General features: G+C 44.5%; 1 protein-coding gene across 3 annotated transcripts; it reads right to left on the reverse strand.

Moving 5' to 3' along the window:
* Nucleotides 1-12,568: 12,568 nt before the first annotated feature.
* Nucleotides 12,569-23,402, reverse strand: LOC115638242 (olfactory receptor 13G1-like). 3 transcript variants are annotated; one of them, XM_030539825.1, is made up of 2 exons: nt 23,388-23,402; nt 12,569-13,489 (listed from the first exon to the last, which is right to left on the reverse strand). In XM_030539825.1, exons 1-2 carry the CDS (start codon nt 23,400-23,402, stop codon nt 12,569-12,571), a joined length of 936 nt encoding a protein of 311 aa, XP_030395685.1. The 3 variants fall into 3 exon arrangements, with proteins under 3 accessions (XP_030395685.1, XP_030395686.1, XP_030395687.1); XM_030539826.1 differs by lacking the exon at nt 23,388-23,402 and adding an exon at nt 17,646-17,657; XM_030539827.1 differs by lacking the exon at nt 23,388-23,402 and having other exon boundaries at nt 12,569-13,495.

Consider the following 23,402-nt stretch of genomic DNA (forward strand, 5'->3'; position numbering starts at 1 on the left):
GAGTTCCTCTGGGCTATACGAATTTGATTACCCTGTAAAGTATTTTCCATCCTGATTTTACAGAGATGATTTTTACCTTTCTTCTTTAATTAAAAGCTTTCTTTTTAAGAACCTGATTGATTTTTCCTTATTTTAAGATCCAAGGGGATTGGATCTGGACTCACCAGGGACTGGTGGGGGAAAGGAGGGAGGATGGTTAATTTCTCCTTGTTTTAAGACCTAAGGGGTTTGGATCTGTGTTCACCAGGGAACTGGTGAAATCCCTCAAGGCCACCCAGGGAGAGGAGAGTTTTGGGTGGACAGGAAGTGCTCCAGACACTGACTTCTGGATGGTGGCAGTGTACCAGATCTAAGCTAGTAATTAAGCTTAGAAATGTCCATGCAGGTCCCCACATTTGTACCCTAAAGTTCAGAGAGGGGAAGGAACCTTGACAGGCATATATTGGAAAAGATTGTGTTGGCCTATGCTACCTCAAACTCTTGTTGTAAGTTAAGGTTATTTGCTGGGGAAGAGGAGTTTGAACCCTGGTTGGAGCTGGGCTGGGTCTTTTTGGTCAGGTCGGTCAGTGGGGCAGTGATTTGGCTGTAGTGTGGTACAAATCGCCTGTAATACCCAGCCAAGCCTAAGAAGGATTGGACCTGTCTTTGTTTGACTTTGGGACAGGACACATTTGGATAGCATCCACCTTGGCCTGTAGAGGGTTTATGGTTCCTCTACCCACCTAGTGTTTCAGGTAAGTCACTCAGTTTTGGCCTATTTGACACTTTTTGGCCTTAACAGTTAGTCTTGCCTGCCTGATACGCTCAAAGACTTTTTCCAGGTGTTCTAGGTGTTCGGGCCATGAATCAGAAAAAATGGCCACATCATCAAGGTAGACAACTGCATTTTTCCCAATCCTGCTAGGAGACCATCTACAAGTCTTTGGAAGGTGGCGGGTGCATTTCACAGCCTGAAAGGAAGCACATTAAATTCATATACCCCCGCATGGGTGATGAATGCTGACCTTTCTCTGGCAGGTTCATTTAGCGGTACTTGCCAGTACCCCTTGGATAAGTTTATTGTAGATATGAATTGAGCACGTCCCAATTTCTTCAATAGCTCATTGGTGCGTGGCATTGCATAGTTGTCTGGACGAGTTACCGCATTTAGCTTACGGTGGGCCACGCAAAAGCGTATTTCCCCATCTGGTTTGGGTACCAGAACCACTGGAGATGCCCATGCACTGGTTGATGAGTGGATTATACCCATCTGTAGCATGTTTTGGATCTCCCGATCTATAGCAGCTTGGGCATGAGGAGACACCCAATAGGGTGAGGTTTTAATTGGGTGAGCATCACCTGTGTCAATGGAGTGGTATGCCTGTTCAGTCCGTTCTGGGGTGGCTGAGAACAGTGGGGCGAAGCTAGTGCACAGCTCCTTGATCTGTTGCCTCTGCAGACATTCCAGGGTTGTGGAGAGGTTCATCTGTTCCAAGCCACCGTCACTTTTTCCTTCGTAGTAGACATCTTCAGGTCACATAGCGTCATCTCCTCCCTGGGCTGTAAACTGACAAACCCATAAGTCTCTGGAATAAAAGGGCTTGAGAGAATTAACATGGTACACTCTGGGCTTTAGAGAGGAATTGGGAAATGCTATGAGGTAGTTAACAGCTCCCAAGCGCTCTTGGACTGTGAATGGCCCTTCCCATGATGCTTCCATCTTATGGGCCTGTTGCGCCTTCAAGACCATAACCTGGTCTACCTTGAAGGAACGCTAACTGGTATGTCTATCATACCAGGCCTTTTGCTCTTTCTGAGAATCTTTTAGGTTTTCTTTAGCAAGGGCTAAAGAGTGTCGGAGGGTGCTTTGTAGGTTGCTTACAAAGTCCAGAATGTTAGTTCCTGGAGAAGGCGTAAACCCCTCCCATTGCTGCTTCATCAACTGTAATGGTCCCTTAACCTCATGGCCATACACAACCTCAAACGGTGAAAACCCTAAACTGGGATGTGGTACAGCCCTGTAGGCAAAGAGCAACTGCTACAACACTAGGTCCCAGTCATTGGAGTGTTCATTCACAAATTTAAGTATCATGGCCCCCAAAGTTCCATTAAACCTCTCCACCAGGCCATTGGTTTGATGTTGGTAAGGGGTGGCAACCAAGTGATTCACCCCATGAGATTCCCACAGATCTTTCATGGTTCCTGCCAGGAAATTAGATCCTGAATCTGTAAAGATGTCAGAGGGCCAACCTACCCTGGCAAAAATGTCTGTTAGGGCCCGGCACACAGTGTTAGCCCTGGTGTTGCTTAGAGCTACTGCTTCCGGCCATCGGGTAGCAATTTCCATGAAAGTCAGTATGTACTGCTTTCCTCTGGGGGTCTTTTCTGAGAAAGGACCCAGAATATCCACAGCTACTCGCTGAAATGGGACCTCAATTATGGGGAGTGGCTGGAGAGGGGCCTTGACCTGGTCTTGGGGCTTTCCCACTCTTTGGCACACCTTACAAGACCGGATATACTTGGAAACGTCCTTGCCCATCCCCTCCCTGTGGAAGGACTTCCCCAACCTGTCTTTGGTTCTATTCACCCCAGCATGGCCACTGGGTTGATCATAGGTTAAGCTTAAGAGCTTCCCCTGGTACTTAGTTGGAACCACCAACTGTTTTTGCGGATGCCAGTCTTCCTGGGGTCCACCAGAAAGAGTCTCCTTGTATAATAGTCCTTGTTCTACAACAAACCAGGATCGGTTAGAAGAGCTTAGAGGCGGTCAGGTGCTCCGTGCTGCCGCCCAAGCTTTCGGAAGGCTGTCATCTGCTTTCTGCTCAGTCTGGAACTGTTTCCTTGAGGCTGGAGACACCAGTTCTTCCTTAGACTGTGGACTTGGGCTTGGTCCCTCTGGAAGCGATGTAGGTGATGGAGTTGTATTCATTGCTGGTGAACCGCTCTCCGCTGGTGCACCAGGTGGCATTTCAGGCTCTGACTGAGCCTCTTGGGTGTGATTGTCTGCTGCTTCTGCCAGTTCAGGCTCGCTGGCGCCCTCTAGTGTTGGGGTTGAAGATGGTTTTGCAAGCGCTGGCATCAGTGCTGGGAACGGTTCTGGTGCTGGTTGCTTTTTCAGTTCCTGGTCTGGGACTGGAAGCACTGTGGCTGTTGCAGTCGTTGGCAGGGGATCCGGGTCCACTACCTCCTTCTGAGTCTCTGGTAACACAGACGGGGCCTCTGTGGACAGTTCAGGAACAGGGATGGGTGTGGAAGCTTGCCTGGCTTGGCTGCATGTAACCATTCCCACTCTCTTGGTCCGCTTTACCTGGTTGGCCAAGTCTTCCCCCAGTAACATGGGGATGGGATAATTGTCATAGACTGCAAAACTCCACATTCCTGACCAGCCTTTGTACTGGACAGGCAGTTCAGCTGTATGCAAGTCTACAGCTTTTGACAAGAAAGGGTAAATTGTCACTTGGGCCTTTGGGTTGATGAATTTGGGGTCCACTAAGGATTGGTGGATAGCTGACACTTGTGCCCCCGTGTCTCTCCACGTGATAACCTTCTTTCCGCCCACTCTCAAAATTTCCCTTCGCTTCAAGGGTATTTGAGAGGCACCTGGGCCTGGGGATCTTTGGTGTGATGGTGGTGTAATGAACTGCACTTGGTTGGGGTTCTTGGGACAGTTGGCCTTTATATGTCCCAGTTCATTATATTTAAAGCATCGCCCAGCTGACTGATCACTGGGCCGAGGTGGGTTACTGGAGACTGGTGAGGTGGGACAATAGGGAGTCTGGAGATTTCCTTGGGTTGCAGATGGGGTCTTGGGTTGCCCTCGGTTATAGGGTTTATTGTCTGTGTGCCCTCTGTGATATTCGCTCCCCTTGACAGTAGCTTTTTTCTTTTCCACCACTTCCACCCATCTGGCTCCAATCTCCCCCGCCTCAGTTACAGTTTTGGGCTTCCCATCTAGGATGTACCTTTCTATTTCCTCAGGAACACTCTCTAAGAACTGCTCCATTTGTATTAGGAGGTGCAGCTCGTCGAGCGATTTAACATTGGTTCCTGATATTCAGGCATCATAATTCTTGCCAATGTGGTAGGCGTGTCGGGTGAATGACACATCTGGTTTCCACCTTAGGGCTCTGAACCGCCGACAGGCATGCTTAGGGGTTATCCCCATTTTGATTCTGGCCTTGGTTTGAAAAAGTTTATAATTGTTCATGTGTTCCTTAGGCATTTCAGCCACCACCTCTGCTAAGGGTCCACTGAGCAGAGGCCTCAGCTCCATCATGTACTGGTCTTCAGAGATGCTGTATCCATGGCAGGTCCTTTCAAAATTTTCAGAGAAGGCCTTAGTGTCATCACCTGCCTTGTATGTGGGAAATTTCTTGGGATGGGGAACAATAACTGGTTGGTAGGATTGGCTGTGTCCTCCTGCTTAGTCTGTTCTAATTTCAAGGCCTACCGGTGGGCCTCCCTCTGGAGTTCCAACTCTTTTTATTTTATCTCCAGCTCTCTCCTGTGGGCAGCCTCTTTGTTTTCTTGTTTTTTTTTTTGTGGGCTGCCTCTTCTTTGGCTATTTCTGCATTAATTAGTTCTATCCATTTCCTATGTTTGTTGTCTTTCTTTATGGGGCGTGTAGCCTTGCCCGTTTCTGCTTAATGGTTTCCTTTGAACTCATGGTTCCTGCTTTCTTGGGTTGGGTGCGCTCTCTGCTGCTCAGTGCCTGGAATGCTGCAGCTCAGGGTTGCTTAGCAACAGGGTCCCTCTAACACTTCCTAGCTATTACATTGCCGAGTTAGAAAGAAAAAAAACCAATTGATTTGCAAATGTCTTTTGCTGGTTTCTGCTGCTGACAGCTTAAGCCTGCTTTGTTTAACAAAAGACCCTGGTTAAATTTAACGCTTCTGCCTTCAGAGTACACAGAAGGAAGAGAGAAAAAAAACCTGCACATTTTTGCTTTTAAAAACAATCTCCTCTAGCCTGCTTTCAGCTTTGCTTTTAAAAATCCCTCTCTTGCTTATAAACAGCTAGCAGAGAGAAAAGAAGAAATAATAATAATCCTACAGGCTTTTGCATTTAAACTCTATCCAACCACTGCACACCATGTCAAGGTATGAACCCCCACTCTGAACCTTAGCATCCAAAAGATGGGGTACCTGCATGAACCCCCCTAAGCTTAATTACTAGCTTAGAAATGGTAGAGCTGCCACCACCCAAAAATATAGTGTTTTGGGGCACTTTCTGGCCCCCAAACCCTTCCCTGGGGACCCCAAGACCCAAAGCCCCTTGGGTCTCAAAACAAAGGGAAATAAACCATTCCCCTCTTCTCTTCCTCCCAGATCCTCCCTTCCCTGGGTTACACTAGAAGATCGCTGTGATTCAACTCCTTGAATCTTACAACAGAGAGGAAATTCACCTTCCCCCCCTTCTTCACTCCCCCTCCCAGACTCTTCCTGAGAGAGAGAGAGTGATATTAACACAGAGAGAAATCAGGTTTTTCCTCCCTCCCCCCGTCTCTCCTTTCTCCCACCAATTCCCTGGTGAGTGCAGACTCCCTCCCCTTGGGTCTCACACCAGAATTAAAAAAAAATCAGGTTTTTAAAAAGGAAAACATTTAATAAAAGAAAGAAAAAAGTAAAAATTGTCTCTGTAAAATCAAGATGGAAAATGTTACAGGGTCTTTCAGCTTATAAACACTAGAGAGAATCCTCCTCCCAGCACAAATACAATTTGCAGCAAACAGAGATACAATCCTTCCAGCAAAATACACCGTTGCAAAATAAGAAAACAATTAAAAGACTAAACTGCCTTTCTAACTGGTACTTACTAAATTGAACAGAACAGGCTGTTTCAGAAACTTGGAGATATCTGCTTACATATCTGGTTCCTCTCAGAACCCAGAGAGAACAAAGAAAAAACCCAGAAAGCACAAATAAAGGCTGCCCTCCACCAAGATTTGAAAGTATCTTGTCTCCTGATTGGTCCTCTGGTCAGGTGTTCCAGGTTTACTGCTAGTTAACACTTTATAGGAAAAAGAGACATTAACCCTTAACCATCTATTTATAACAGGAGCATACCACTGAAATGCTGCAGGAGTGGGCTGTACCCGATATAGAAAAGCGGTGATGTCTAACAGAGAGCCTTAGTGGCCCAACATTAGGTGTAATTTGCACCCTGAAGCTCATTGACCCCGGGGTCAGTGTGAAGGACTGCCTAGAGGCCCTTGATAATACCTTTGGGAGCGTAGAGGGCACTGAAGACAGTTACTGTAAATTCCTTAAGTCCCAACAGCAAAGGAGTGAGAAAATTTCAGCCTATATACAGATCCTGGAGAGACTGCTTCAGAGAGCTGTTATGAGGGGAGCAGTGACTGCTGAGCAGATGGATCAGACCAGACTGGCTCAAGTTGTAAGAGGGACTCAATATCAGAACCCGATCCTACTTCATCTCCGACTAAGAGAATGGCAGGAACATCCCCCAAGTTACTCCCAGCTGATAAAGGAGGTCAGGGAAGAGGAAGAAAGGCAGGTGGCCAGCGAGTGTTGGGAAGCCCAAACATTGGAACCAGCCAGCACAACGCCACTGCCAGTGGCCAGGATACTGATGGTGAGCACCACAGAGGAACTTGCCCAACAAATGCAGGTCCTGATGGAACAGATAGCTGAGCTGCAAAGCACCATTGTCCGAGCTAAGATTTCCAAGAATAAGGAGCCTCAGACTGTTACAATGGAGAAGTCAGTATCTAGAGCCAACGTCCCACCCTGGCGAAGGGGGAAAGGACAATTCTTTTGCTACCGGTGTGGTCAGGATGGGCACAGTGCTGCTAACTGCCATAAAGAAGAGAACCCCTCCTTAGTGTATGAAAAGATGAGGATCAGTTGGGAGAGATCCAGTAGCTGCCAGAAGGTCTGGGGATGGAGACCACCTAGGCCTACAGGATTTGAAGATTCCCCCAGAAGAGATCGTCCAGCTGAGATCCCTGCAGGACTGATAGGGCCTCAAGCAGAGGTCATGGTGAGGATTGAAGGGGCGGAGTGTAAAGCCGTGCTTGACACTGGATCTCAAGTGACTATTATATTTCAGTCATTCTACCAACAGATGCTTAGGCACCTGCCTATACAGCCACTGACTGGCATTGGTCTGTGTGGCCTCAGCATGGATGAATACCCTATCAAGGGCATGTCATAGTGCACCTGGAATTCCCAGAGGAGGTTGCTGGGGTAAGGGAAGAGGTAGAAACAGCTGCCTTAATATGCCCTGACCCTAAATGGGACCTCTGATGTGTCTGTGCTGACAGGGACCAACTCCAGCCTCTTCAAGGTGCTCGCGGATTACTGCAGACGACGGGCTGGGGATCAGTACCTGAGTACCCTGACGATCCATACACTTTGTGCTGAAGCCCATAGGAAGATTGAGAGTGCTAAAAAGGAGACAACTGAGCTACCGATTGGGGCACTGAAGTACACGGGTACAAGCCCCTTCATAGTGCCTGCAAGGATGGAACAAGAAGTGCTTGTCATGAGTACCAGGCTGAAAGGCAGTAAAGGGCCATTAGCAATGATAGAGCAGCCGGTTGAAGGAGATCTCCCGGAAGGAGTGCTGGTCCCCAGTGGAGTCATAACCCTACCCGCTGAAGCCCAGGAAAAGGCGACTATACTGATTGCTAATTAAACAAGTCGAGATGTTGTTGTAAAGCAAAGACAAAAGATAGCAGACCTCTTCGAGTCTGAATCAATTGTAAAATCCCAGTGCGAGACTCAAGTTCCAACAACAGACCCAGCAAAGTTTGACTTTGGAGATTCACCATTGTCCGAGGAGTGGAAAGATCACCTGAGGAGGAAACTTAGTGAAAGATCCAAGGTGTTCTCATTGCATGAGTGGGATGTGGGATGTGCAAAAGGAGTAGAGCACAACATCAGACTACATGACTCTCGACCTTTCAGAGAGAGATCTAGGAGGCTTGCTCTCTCCGAGATGGAAGATGTGCGACAACATCTTCAAGAGCTGGCTGCAAATGGCATCATTACAGAGTCCCGCAGCTCATACGCCTCACCCATTGTGGTGGTCCGTAAAAAGAATGGGAAAATCTGGATGTGTATTGACTACTGCACCCTAAACCGCCGTACTGCAGTTGACCAGTACACAATCCCTTGAGTGCAAGATGCCTTAGACTGTTTGCTGGGGAGTCAGTGGTTCTCTGTGTTGGATCTTCGGAGTGGATACTACCAGATCCCTCTGAGTGAAGAAGATAAGGAGAAGACAGCCTTCATCTGCCCATTAGGGTTTTATCAGTTTGAACGCATGCCCCAAGGGATTTCTGGAGCAGCTTCCACATTTCAGCATCTTATGGAGAAAGTTGTGGGAGACATGAATTTACTCCAAGTGTTAGTTTATTTGGATGACCTGACTGTGTTTGGAAGAACTTTGGAGGAGCATGAAGAAAGATTTCTTAAAGTGTTTGATAGGTTGGAGGATTATGGTTTGAAGCTTTCAATTGACAAATGCCAGTTCTGCAGGACCTCGGTGAAGTATGTGGGTCAGATCGTCTCCCAAGAGAGTGTGAGTACTGATCCTGATAAAATAGAAGCACTCACTACATGGCCACGTCCAAGCAACTACAGAGAAGTCAAGACCTTCCTTGGGTTTAGTGGCTACCAATGCAGATTTGTGAAAAACTATGCTACAATCTTACCAGGGGATATCAGTCCAGCAAGAACAAATCTAAGACCAAGAATAAGGGGTCTTCTGTGCAGAGACACTATGGCCCCTTCAAACCCTTTGGGCCACAGTGGGATGAGAGATGTGAAAGGGCTTTTCGAGAAATTACTACTTGCCTAACTCATGCCCCAGTCCTAGTCTTTGCTGACCCAAGCAAGCCATTTATCCTGCATACTGATGCAAGTTTGGAGGGTCTGGGAGCAGTACTGTACCAGGAGGTGGAAGGCAAGTGTAAACCTGTAGCCTTTTCCAGCCGAGGACTGTCTGGTAGTGAAACCCGCTATCCCACCCACAAGCTGGAGTTCTTGGCCTTGAAATGGGCCATCATTGAGAAATTTCGAGACTACTTGTATGGTGCTCAGTTCCAGGTAAGGACGGAAAACAACCCACTGACTTATGTGTTAACAAGTGCTAAACTGGATGCTACAGGGCAAAGATGCGTGGCCGCTTTGGCTAGCTATGACTTCAGCATTCAATACTGATCAGGGAGAAGCAATGTAGATGCAGATGCACTGTCCAGGCGTCCACAGGCACCAGGAATTGCTGTGATATCCATGGATGGAGTGAGAGCTATTTGCAGTGTGAGTCGCCGAGAGCCAGAGGCCCATGAGAGCGTTCATGGATGTGTTGCTGAAGCTTTGGGCCTACCCCCTGAATGCGTGCCTTCTGCTTCAGTGAACTATATTGCTTTGGACCAATCTCTCTTGCCCATGCTCAATGCGGCTGACTGGCAGGAAGCTCAGCTGCAAGATATTGACATTCATGATACATTACTTGCCAAAAGGGAGGAGTGAGGCTCAGTGCTTCACCGCATGACCACAGACCCTCTACAAAAGCAACAGAATCAACTAGTGCTGCAGAAAGAGTACAGAGCCCTGGCCATGAGGGCCCTGCATGATGACTTTGGACATTTAGGGATGGAGAGGACCCTGGAACTTATTCGCAGTGGGTTCTATTGGCCCCGGATGGCTGAAGATGTTCGCAGGAAATGTGAGACCTGCGCTCGATGTGTTCAAAGGAAAACTCTGCCCACGAGGGCCGCATATCTGAAGAACATCACCAGCAACAAACCTCTGGAGCTGGTTTGCATTGATTTCTTATCTTTAGAGGTGGACAAAAGGAAAATTGGGAACATTCTAGTAGCGACCGACCATTATACGCGATATGCGCAGGCATATCCCACACATGATCAGAAGGCCACTACTGTTGCTCGAGCACTGTGGGAAAAATATTTCTCAGTTTATGGATTCCCAGCCTGGATACACTCAGATCAGGGACGAGACTTTGAGAGTCACCTTCTGAAGGAGGTGCTAAGGATAGCAGGAATTAAAAAGTCGAGGACAATGCCTTATCACCCACAAGGTGATCCTCAGCCAGAGAGGTTCAGCTGAACACTGTTAGATATGTTAGGGACTTTGCAGCCAGAGCAGAAGGCAACCTGGAGCCAACATGTCGCATTTCTGGTGCACGCCTACAACGCCACAAAGAATGACGCTACGGGAGTCACCCCATATCTCTTGATGTTTGGGCGAGAACCAAGATTACCCATAGGCCTGTTCTTTGGTGTATCCAAGGATGGAGATAGTTATGAAACTCACCAGCAATATGTATCCCGACTACGAGAAAAGCTGTGGGATGCTTACCACTTAGCTACATCAGCAGCTCAGAAGAATGCAGGCAACAAACATTGATATGATGCTAGGGTACATCTGCAAGAGCTCCAGCCAGGGAACAGAGTCCTGCTGCGAAATTTGGGTATTGCTGGCAAACATAAGATAGCTGACAGATGAAAGGAAATACTTTACTTGGTGATGGAAAAGCTAGGAGACCTGCCGGTCTATAAAATCAAACCTGAAGAGGGTCCAGGGCAGACAAAGACCATGCATAGAAACCTTTTGCTCCCTGGGGGGGAATTGGTAGGCACTGCTTAAGAGATGGGCCACAACAGGGCAACTGGGCAGAAAGAAGGTGCTGTATCAAAGCTGCCTTCCAACGTGGACAGCCAGCCCCCTGCAGCTAACCTACCCCTAGTCAGCACATCTGAGAGTGAGTCTCAGGAGGAAGACACAACCATGGTGTATCCTGGGATGAAGACAAGAGTTCAGTCTCGATTGGCTGAATCAAAAGAGAGCACCTCCTCTTCCATCCTAAACCCTATGGCAGAAGTATTTAGGCCCATTCCTGACACTCCTGAGCCACTGGTGGGACCCCCATGTGATGACATACACAGGTTATTGGACAGTAGCGACATACAGATGGAAGATAACCTGAGCACCTTCGACCTAGAAATGCAGGGGCCTATGCCAGTATCCGAAGGGAACTCACAGAAAACCTCCCCATCTGTCACTCAAGAGGATGTCCCCTCTACCACAGCAACAGAGATTCTCAATAGGCGAGACAGGATAATAAGACCAGTGAAACAGTAAACTTACGATGCACCTGGGATGACTAGTGAGAAGCCTATACATTTAGCACACAGGTTTGTGGAAGCTAAGGTGGGCTATCTGAGGCCCTTTGGAGGGGACCAGTGAGTTGCTATAGTAGGGAATGTGATTTGTCAAGATGACAAATTCTTGGCTGGGAGGAGGACAAAAATGTAACCCTTCTGCCCCTCTGAGTTAGCAGCAACAAGAGCCGGGTTCAGTATCCAGGGGTTACGTTTCAATAACACAATGCATAACCAGCTTGAGCCCCCACCCAGTGACCTGGGACACTTACACACCACCCCCCCGGGCGCCTCTAGGAGGCAATACTTCCCCTCTCGTAAGCACGGATTCTGAGTGTAGCAAAATCCTTTTAATAAAGGAGGGAAACAATGTGGCATCACATTGGAAAAACACCACAAACAGGATTATAACACAAACCATAAGCAAAAACCCCCCTCCAAGTATGTTTGGCAATGTCCTTTCCCCCTTAGGGTCTTAAGTCCAATCACCCCAAAGTCCAACAACTCGAAAGTCTATGGTCAGTGCCACCTCAGAGTTCAAAAGTTTATCTGCAGAGTTTTACCACCCCCAGCCTGGGTGGAAATGGGGTGGGGCCCACACAGGGTGTTAAGAGGCACCTTACGTGGGCCAGAGCCAACTGCTCCGCCTCTCCATGGAGTTATGCTGCAGCCTTCACCATGACCAGCTCCACTCCACCAGCTGTGCCGCTCCTCCAGCCGACCTGTGAGCCACGCCAGCCATCCCCGCAAACTGCTCCACTCCGCTCACTGTTCCATGGACTGCTCCAACATGCTGCAAACTGCTCCACTCTGCCAGCCGCATAGCGATAGATCTTCAGGCTCCCCCACTAGTTAACACAGCACTCAGTGATCTCAGCTCAGCTCTTTTAGTGTTTTCAGCTTGTAGTAGGGGAGCCCTGGTGCTGGTGCACCACTGGCCCAACGTGAATTCAGCTCAGCCGCCTCTAGATGGACTCCTAATGGAATCAAAATTAGCTCTACTCTTTAACAGTGGAGAGAGGAGGCTGTGCAATTGGTGTTCCAGGCCCTCAAAAGGGGCCCATACCATCAGGTACACACACCACTCTCCAATCTCTCTCCATTCACTGGGTTTTGGAACCCATGTCCCTTGTCTAGCAAGTACTACTTAAATGAGGTTGAGTCATCTCTGTCATAAAGCAGTTTCATAGTTCCTCATTCACATAATCAGGGTGACAACACTTTATTCCTTCTGCCCCAATAACAAAGAAATTGGGGATCCCAGAGCTGTCAAAATAATTATCCCAGGCTGCCGTGGGCTATGCTAGGTGGAGTGGGTGTACCAATGCAAATACCTGAAATTCCTTTCCACCTTCTCAAATTCTTTTCACATTCCCCATAATTCACCACCAGATGTCAGGGTAGAGCTCATCCTGACTCTACTTACACCATCATGACCTATTTCCCAGGGTATAGAAGCATTTTCTTGATGGCCATCTTGACATCTTTATTCCTTAGCGTGTAGACTATAGGATTGAGAGTTGGAGTCACCAGAGTATACAAGGTGGCTATAATCTTGTCCCTGTCGAAGGAGTAGCTAGAGGCTGGCCGAATGTAGGTGTAGATGACAGTGGAGTAATAAAGAGACACTACAATGAGGTGGGAGGAACAGATGGAGAAGGCTTTTCTCTTCCCTTCAACCGTTTTGATCCTCAGGATTGCCCTGACAATGAAGCAATAAGAGACACATGTCAACAGGAAGTCCCCCATAGCTAGGAAAATGTCCGCCGTGAAGACCATAACCTCGTTTAAATGCACTGAGGTGCAGGAGAGAGCCAGTAGTGATGGGATTTCACAGAAAAAGTGGTTGATAACGTTGAGCCCACAGAAGCTCAGCTGCAGCACGAGGCCAGTGTGCACCCACGAGTTGACCACAGCAATGACTATCATTAGGGCAGACAGGCCCACACATACGGTCTTGTTCATCATGATGCTGTAATGCAAAGGGTGGCAAATGGCCACATAGCGATCATAAGCCATGATGGTGAAGAGCACCATCTCAGCCCCCAAAGACCATGTGAAGAAGTAGAGCTGGACCATGCACCCACGATACGAGAGAGATTTAGTCACAGCCACTAGATTTCCCAGCATATTGGGGATGATGGTGGTGGTGCAGATAATGTCCACCACAGCCAAGTGGAAGAGGAAAAAGTACATGGGCCTGTGGAGCTTGAAACTGGAAAGGATGGCAGCAATGATGAGTAAGTTGCCCAGCAGGGCAACGATGTAGATGGAGAGGAATAGGATGAAGAGTAGGACCTGGAGTTGGGGTTTACTGGAGAGTCCCAGCATGATGAATGTGGTCACGATGCTTTGGTTCTTCATTCCTGGAGCTCCGGAGATTGTTGTTGGTGAAGGCACTAGCTTCTGAAACTTCTCTAGGACTTGCATGGGACAACTCAGGCTGAGATTTTCAAAACTTCCTATGGGGTTTAGATGCCCAATTTTCATCTAAATCCCTAGATGCAGAGTTTGTTGGAAAACAGAATTTCCATTCCATGGGAAATACCAATATTTTGGCATTGTTTTTCATGCTGAATTGGGATGAAAAATTGAAATATCATTTTTCTTTATTTATTTTGTGAAAAGTTCTGAAAATTGTCAATTTTAACCGCTCTATATATATGACTGAAAAAAAACTATTGACATATCAAATTTTATTCTGAATTAACCTTTTTTTCTCAAAGGACATTAAGATGACACACAAAATAAAATTTTGTTCATAAATCAGCATGTTGATTCAGAGTTCTGATTTTGAATCAATATTCCAAAATAAAAGTTTAATTTTGTTTCAAAATTCTAAATTAAATTTCATATTTCATGGAAAATTTCTTGAAAATCCAATCAAAATGTTCAATTTTAATTAGGAATGCCAACTAATCACAGTTAAATCATGTGATTAACTCAAAAACAAATTAAGTTGTTTAAAATTAATCTTGCCTATTTGAGTTTTAATTGCACTGTTAAACAATAATAGTATACCGATTTACATTGATGATAAATATTTTTGATGTTTTATATTTTCAAATATATTGATTTCAATTACAACACAGAATACAAAGTGTACGGTGCTCACTTTATATTATTTTTATTACAAATATTTGCACTATAAAAAGAAACAAAAGAAACAGTATTTTTCAATTCACCTCATACAAGGACTGTAGTGCAATCTCTTTATCGTGAAAGTGCAACTTACAAATGTAGATTTTTTTGTATATAACTGCACTTAAAACCAAAACAATGTAAAACTTTAGAGCCTACAAGTCCACTCAGCCCTACTTCTTGTTCAGACAATTGCAAAGAGAAACAGGTTTGTTCACATTTACAGGAGATAATGCTGCCTGTTTCTTATTTACAATGTCACCTGAACGTGAGAATATGCGTTCCCATAGCACTTTTGTAGTTTGCATTGCAAGGTATTTAAGTGCCAGATATGCAAACATTCATATGCTCCTTCATGATTTGACCACCATTCCAGAGGACATGCTTCTGCGCTGATGACACTTGTTAAAATAAATAATGCATTAAATTAATTTTGTGACTGAATTCCTTGGGGAAGAATTGTATGTCTCCTGCTCTGTAGTTTTACCTGCATTCTGCCACATATTTCTTGTTTTGGCAATCTTGGATGATGATCCAGCATATGTTGTTCGATTTTAGAACACTTTCATTGCAGATTTAACAAAATGCAAAGAAGGTACCAATTTGAGATTTCTAAAGATAGCTACAGCACTTGACCCAAGGTTTAAGAATCTGAAGTGCCTTCCAAAATCAGAGCAGGATGAGGTATGGAACATGCTGTCAGAAGTCTTAAAAGAGCAAAAGCAGCAAAGAATCCTGTGGCACCTTATAGACTAACAGACGTTTTGGAGCATGAGCTTTCGTGGGTGAATACCCACTTCCTCAGATGCATGCATCTGAAGAAGTGGGTATTCACCCACGAAAGCTCATGCTCCAAAACGTCTGTTAGTCTATAAGGTGCCACAGGATTCTTTGCTGCTTTTACAGATCCAGACTAACACGGCTACCCTCTGATACTTAAAAGAGCAACACACTCCAATTCGGAAACTACAGAACCCAAACCACCAAATATAAAATCAGTCTTCTGCTGATGGTATCTGACTCAGCTGATTAAAATGAACATTCATCAGTCTGCACTGTTTTGAACTGTTATCGAGCAGAACCTGTAATCAGCATGGAAGTATGTCCTCTAGAAAGGTGGTCAAAGTATGAAGGGGCATATGAAAGTTTTGCATATCAGTCAGGTAAAATATCTTGCAACATTGGCTAAAACATTGTCATGTGAACACCTGTTCTCATTTTCAGATGACATTGTAAATAAGATGGGGGCAGCATAAATGTAAACAAACTTATTCATAGATTTATAGACTCTAGGACTGGAAGGGACCTCAAGAGGTCATCGAGTCCAGTCCCTTGCCCTCATTGCAGGACCAAATACTGTCTAGACCATCCCTGACAGACATTTATCTAACCTACTCTTAAATATCTCCAGAGATGGAGATTCCACAATCTCCCTAGGCAGTTTATTCCAATGTTTAACCACCCTGGCAGTTAGGAACTTTTTCCTAATGTCGAGCCTAAACCTCCCTTGCTGCAGTTTAAGCCCTTTGCTTCTTGTTCTATCCTTAGAGGCTAAGATGAACAAGTTTTCTCCCACCTCCTTATGACACCCTTTTAGATACTTGAAAACTGCTATCATGTCCCCTCTCAGTCTTCTCTTTTCCAAACTAAACAAACCCAATTCTTTCAGCCTTCATTCATAGGCCCTGTTCTCAAGACCTTTAATCATTTTTGTTGCTCTTCTTTGGACCCTCTCCAATTTCTCCACATCTTTCTTGAAATGAGGTGCCCAGAACTGGACACTATACTCCAGCTGAGGCCTGACCAGCGAAGAGTACAGCGGAACAATGACTTCTCATGTCTTGCTCACAACACACCTGTTAATGCATCCCAGAATCACGTTTGCTTTTTTTGCAACAGCATCACACTGTTGACTCATATTGAGCTTGTGATCCACTATAATCCCTAGATCCCTTTCTGCCATACTCCTTCCTAGACAGTTTCTTCCCATTTTGTATGTGTGAAACTGATTCTTCCTTCTTAAGTGGAGCACTTTGCATTTGTCTTTGTTAAACTTCATCCTGTTTACCTCAGACCATTTCTCCAATTTGTCCAGATCATTTTGAATTATGACCTTGTCTTCCAAAGCAGTTGCAATCCCTCCCAGTTTGGTATCATCTGCAAACTTAATAAGCATACTTTCTATGCCAATATCTAAGTCGTTGATGAAGATATTGAACAGAGCCAGTCCCAAAACAGAACCCTGCAGAATCCCACTCGTTATACCTTTCCAGCAGGATTGGGAACCATTAATAACTATTCTCTGAATATGGTTATCCAGCCAGTTATGCACCCACCTTATAGTAGCCCCATCTAAGTTGTATTTGCCTAGTTTATCGATAAGAATATCACGCGAGACCATATCAAATGCCTTACTAAAGTCAGACAAACTTGTTTGTCCGAGCAACTGGCTGAACAAGAAGTAGAACTGAGTGGACTTGTAGACTCTAAAGTTTTACATTATTTTACTTTTGAGTGCAGTTATGTAAAAAATAATAATATATATTATATAATGTATAATTGCATTTGTAGGTTGCACTTTGACAATTAAGAAATTGTACTACAGTACTTGTACATTTTCCAACAGGAAACATTTTCAGCTGAAAAATTTCAAATAGCTCAACTGAGAGGACTTTGAATCTCTGCACCTTATCTTTTATGGATCAGTTAGTGAGCATGATACATGACACACACAGATCAATGAGTTACCATGCATCCAAATCCTGAATAGAGCTGGGTGGAATTTTTTGACTAAAACTTTTTTTTTTGGACTGAAAAATGCAGATTTGGGTCAACCAAAATATTATGTATATATCAGTTATTTGCATATCTCTAGCCCTAAGTACCCTTATTTCCCATTAACTGAAATTGCGGTTAAAAGTGCTCACAATTTCTTCTAACTGCAATGATTAGAGTAGATCTCTGTCTCTCTCTCTAATGTTGAAATATTTTTTGTTCTGTAGGTTTTGGGGAAAAAATTCCCAATTTTGTATTGATTTTTTTGGGGGGAATAAAAATAAATTATTGATTTTTGGAGAGACTGGGTTTGTTCCCCCCCCATCCTCCCCTATTTTCCATAGAGAAAAATGGGGATCAAAAATTATTCTTTGTCAAATCAAAAGCAAAATCTCCACCCAAACATTTGCTTTTTCCCCATAGAAAGTGTCAAACTCCATCACCTTAATTGGTGGTCAGTGGGAGCCAAACTCTTGACTTTTTCAGTGAGCGCCAATTAGAACCTGAACTAACAGGATGGTTTCTTCAACTGCAACTTGGAGTAGACTCATCTCCTGGGGACCAGCCACTTTAGGAGAATCCATAACACACAATGAACAGCAGGCTGCATAATCCCTTAAAGGGATTTTAAAGTGTAGTTCTGTTCTGGAAAATGATTTGGTAATAGTGCCAGTCATTATAGTAAAAAGCTAGAGGACAGATCCAAAATTAATGTAAATTAAAATATCTCTATTTAAATAATTGAAGCTACTGAATTGTACACAACATGAGGATCTGAGCCAAAATTTCTTCAACCATACCAAATCAAATGGGATATTTTCCACTCCTGTCTTTCAAAATTCTAAAGATTTCTGCTGTTTGTATTTCCTTCTTCAGACATTCATCATACATGGGGCACATGTAAAATGTTCTTGCAGAATTCTTCATTCTAAGCACATAGAATATCTGTGGAAATGATAAATCTCTACAACTGGAATCAATACTGTGTGTGTGTGTCCATTTTACCGCATGCACTATGTGCAATGAAGGCAATTTGATTTCATTTCAGATTTAAGACATTTGGAACTTCAGTGTTACGTCTATCTATCTGTCTATCTATCTGTCTATCTATCTACATTGAAACTCACCAATGAGAAAATATAATTTTCAAATGTAAAGCAGAAATATTCTTCTACATAGCAGCCTGGCTGTCTCAGTACAGTACCTGGCAAAGCGGAGGGCCCTGATCTCAGTCAATTTTTGAGTGGAATCAAAGAAAGAAAAAGGAGGCAGTCTGAATTAATTTTGTTCTATACCATTATGGGCAAAATGTTTTCTAATGGAACTTAATGGCAAAATTTTCATTGACATCAATATAAGTAGCACATTTGGTTCAATTCCTTGCTTATCTACAGATTAAGTAGCTAAGACATTTGACAATCATGCAAACGCTCACATACTAGTTCTGGTTGCTGCTCCTCTTCTCCAATGTCAACTGTGTTGTTAGAGGAAGATTCTATATAGCAATCCTGGGAAACTGTTGATTAGATTAATAATAATAATAGGAGTAATTCCAGTTCTAGCACAGTCTATATCTCTAATGTATCCCTTATGCCAACTGTAATTCATCTACAGAGTGCATAGGAGTGGTTAGGCTCAGATGACTTTCCAGCCTAATATATAGATCGACGTGGGGATATGTTTCCCCAAAGCAATTCAGAATAATCACTCCAATGCAGGCCCTGTAGGAAAAACAAATACATATATAAATAAATATGTGTCTGTTTTGATTGGGTGATGGTAAAAAGATGATCCAATGTTACTTTAATATTCAGCATGCATTTTGCTTTGTGATTTCATTCTTTAAAATTATATCTATTAATAATCATTGGCCTTTAGAGAGGCCTTTCATCCATAGATCTCCAACAGCGTTATTAAGGATGGTCATTGTCATTAGGCCAATTTTATTGATAGGGAAACTAATGCACACAGAGACTCGAAAGGCAAGTGAAGGAATGAGACCTAGAACAAGATCTGATGATTCTTAGGTCACGGGTTAGTGCTCTGTTCACTGGATCATGCTGCCTTCCATTGCTGGGCCAAAATCTCAATTTTTCAAAATCACCTACTAATATTAGATGTCTATATTTAGAGTGAAGAACTGACACACTCATAGGGCCAGATTGTTCCAAGAGCCACAACTAGGATGACCAGACAGCAAATGTGAAAAATCGGGATGAGGGTGGGGTAAAAGGAGCCTATATAAGAAAAAGACCCCAAAATTGGGACTGTCCCTATAAAATTGGGGCATCTGGTCACCCTATCCACAACCCCTACTGCTCCCACTGATTTCAAGTTGTAGGTACTTAGCACTGCTGAAACACAGGCCCTAGATAGAAACTTGATTCTGTGTTATGCTGTGTGCCATAGTGTACACTCAGCAAAATATTGATCTAGATTTCTTTGGGTCTCAGTGATTCTATTCGTAAAGCGGACAAGATGACAGGGTACACCCAACGTCTCTAGAGATCTGAGGAAGAAGGATGTTGCACATGTCCTAAGGAATGGTGCTAAAACAGTGTGGATGGCAGATTTATGTTCTGCAGCGTGAAGGTTATCATGATGATTATTAATTAGAATAATTAACATCTCTCCCTTTTGTTTAAAGGAAACTCTCCCAAAGAAGCCCCGTGAATGCTGTCTGAATAAATCTGTAGACAGTTTGGGACACACAGTGAGCTGCCCTTTTCATCTCAATTTTGTGTTCACTTTGAAACTTAATGTTGATGGTTTAAATACCAGTGAGGATGATGATTTTACCAAGAATCAATTTTAGTAAGAAAAGCAATCTCTTTTAGGACCAGGACTACAGCTTGGGGTTGGGGACGGGGACATAGCTTCAGTATTTCTCCTCTGCACCATCATCAATATCACCTCTGCCATGACTGTAATGGTTGCAAAGTCAAAAACCTCAAAGTTAAGAAATGCCAGGTTTAAGCTTGACTGCACAACTTGATTTTTTTAAGGTTGTTACTTCTTCACGCAATGCAAAGTCAATCTGTGGGATGCATTGCCAGGGGATGTTGTGAAGGCCAAAAGTATAAATGGGTTAAAAAAAACAACTAGATAAGTTCATGGAGGAGAGGCCCATCAATGGTTATTAGCCAAGATGGTCAGGGATGCAACCCCATGCTCTGGGTGTCCCTAAACCTCTGACTGCCAGAAGCTAGAAGTGGATGATAGGAGATGGATCACTCAATAATTGTGCTATTTTGTTCATTCCCTCTGAAGTATCTCTTCACTGTCAGAAAACAGGGTACTGGGCTAAATGGACCATTGCAAACTTTGTAGAAGTATGTGTGGGGGGGGGCACTGGTGCCAGAACTGAGGGATCTAGGAGGCCATGCCCCACACTTTTTAACATGGGCGTAGTTCGGGCAGCTGGTGGCTGCTCCATGCCTCCTCGAGGCTTGCAGTCTGGGGGGGACGATGGCACACTTATGCCTCCCAAACCATGAGCATGTTAAAAAGTGTGTGAGGTGGGCATAGCCTTCTATCCCCTCTTCCAGTTCTGACACCTTTGGCACATGATAGATGGTGCTCATGAATGTTCAACTATTCAATATTTCCTTTTAACTGCCTCCTTCAAAGTGCAGCCCCAGGCATTCTTAATTATTTAACCAGGCAATCAACTTTTACATGGTGTTCTTGTCACTGATATATTAGGGCTCGACTCACCTAGGAACTTAGGTGTGGTAATTTGAACTGGGATTCACAAAGCTTGAGTAGGCACTCAGGCTCCCCATGCGATGAATGAGAGAGATGGGTGCCTAAGAACATGATTCACGAAAGCCAGCGCTGGTGCTCTGAGGTTCAACCCAGACTAGCAATGGACAGTATCACTACCTGCCCTGCAACTCTGCATGCCTTCAGTGCTATGCTGCTGTGGCTCACAGACTGGACACTCACAAGTGACAGACAAGCATTCATGTCCTGCCCTGGCTTCCACCACCTCATTGCTTTTCAAAGAGTGAACCTAACACTTTCCCAGTCCCAGATTTACCCCAAAACATGCACAAAATGTGACATCCAGTTGGCATTCCCCAAACTGTGAGTCGCTGTATTACCCCTCTCAGTCACAGCAAGTACGCTGCTGCTAAGCTGTGTGACAGCAAACTCTCCAGGACTCTGCCAGTCCAAACCTTGCCCAGCAGCTAACAATCAGTGAACCCCAGCTCCTGAGTTCCTTGGAGATGTCTCTTTGCCATGTACAGCCATCTCATGAAACACTCCCAGAGGTTACTAAGTTTGTTGCCCCTTTAAAGACACAATATTCTGCAGCTTGTTGGCATAACTAGGGTGAGCACGCTGAACTGGTTTATAGTAAAAGTTAAACAAATTTACTTAACAAATGGATATAGGATTAAGTAATACCAAGGATAAGGAATAAAGATAGAAAGAGTTACAAGCAAACCAAAGAAAAACTATGATTCTAAATGCTAATGTGTTAATTAACAACTTGGACTTTCTTGTTCAAAGAAGGGTTCCTTTCAAAGTCAGTTCACTGGAATGGCTGAACAGACTTTCTGGCCAAGACCTTCACAGATCTCAAAGTGCTTGTTTCCTTTGTCCCTCCAGCTGGAGGATGACTACATAACGTTTTCCTTTCTAGTTACATCTTTTCAAAGTTCATAGAGCCTGCCTCAAGAAGTGGGAAGGCTTCCTGGGCCTGCAGTCTCCACTGCCAGTTGAGATAGTTAAGTAGCCTTCTTTCCCCACTCACTTTCCTGGTGGCTTTGTTTACCTTCCATATAAATGTGCTCCTCTTTGTCTTTGGTCACAGCTTGCTTAATTGACGTTGGAGACAGGTAGACAGGTGCCTTCCCTCCAGTTTGGGAGTAGCCCGTCTTTCTCTCTTTGTTTGGTCACAGACTTTAAAGCATAACATCAGTGAGTAGCCATAGCTCCTCACATTCTGTTCACACAAACATTTCACAACGATATTAACCACCAGTGTGTCATTAGCTTTTCCATTATATATTACATGGCACCTTTTCAATACAGGTTATGACAACAATGTGGTAGGTGCAGTGAATGTGGTAGGTGCAGTGAATGTGTCAGGTCTAACAAGAGTGACTGACTGAGGATAGGTTTCAGAGTGGTAGCCATGTTAGTCTGTATCAGAAAAAACAATGAGGAGTCATTGTGGCACCTTAGAGACTAACAAATGTATTTGGGCATAAGCCAATGGGCCTCTCAGTCACTCCACTAAGGTAGGTGGCTCCCTGACTAAGCTCGTTAATGGAAAGGACAAGGAGACAGGTGTGTCTTTAGCCCCCACCTCCTCCCAGAAGAAGGAAGAACAGCTTCCTCATATACTTTTTAGCCCAGTGGTTAGTATGGCCACTTGGGGTATGGGATACCCCTGGCTGAAGATGTACTTGAACAATCAGATGAGTGTCCCAACCTCTGGGCTAGAGAAGACCCTGCTTTCAGAGCCCATCAGTAGCTCCACTTTGGATTCAATAATTAAAGTGTCACTGGGCCACAATGGAGAGGAAGCACCAGCATGAGAATGACTCTATAGCTTGGTGGTTAGTGCCTGGACCTGACATGTGGGAGACCCGCAATCCCCACAGTCCATTCAATCTTTAATTGTTTATCCACAGTAGAATGGCTTCAACAGCAGAGACTGAGAGACCTGTCCCATTACAGAGTATCCCTTAACCCATTGGCTAGTGTATCCTATGTGAATGCCCTAACCATGGAGCTGGAAGTTATGCAGATCACAGACTGTTTTGGGTGAGCCTATGTGCAGGGCAGATCCAGGAAGCAGCCTCTGAGCATGTTTACCAGATTGGGCCCTGCAGGTGAGTTAGGCAGGGGAACACTTATCTTCTGCATGGATCTGGGGCTTAGGCAACTGGACACTGAGAATGGAGTAGGAGTGTGCATGTTCAGATGCAGCAATAGAGGTTCTGGGGAAATTTTACTGCCAAAACTTGGGTGCCAAGTGGACTTGGGTGCCCATAGTGTTTGGAAACAACTCAGCAGGGGTTTTGTGAATCCCAGGAGCCCTGATTCTGCGACTTAGGTGCCTAAAATTGGAGCTAGGTACCTAAGTCCACTTATAAATTTAGTCCCTATAAGTTTTTAAAAATCCTACTAGATGCCTAAATACCTTCAATATCTCACACTAAGTGTTTAATGCATGTTTCAAAATCTGGACCCAGCTGCCTAATCTGCTTAGGCACTTCTGAAAATCCTACTAGAAACGGTATAACCAATAGTGTAACTACTCATATTTTAGATGAAACCCTTCTTGAGCAGCTTCTTTTCACAAATATTCAGATCCAATCACCAAACTCCCAGTCAT

This window comes from Gopherus evgoodei, chromosome 21, assembly GCF_007399415.2.
Source record: "Gopherus evgoodei ecotype Sinaloan lineage chromosome 21, rGopEvg1_v1.p, whole genome shotgun sequence".
NCBI lineage: Eukaryota > Metazoa > Chordata > Testudines > Testudinidae > Gopherus > Gopherus evgoodei.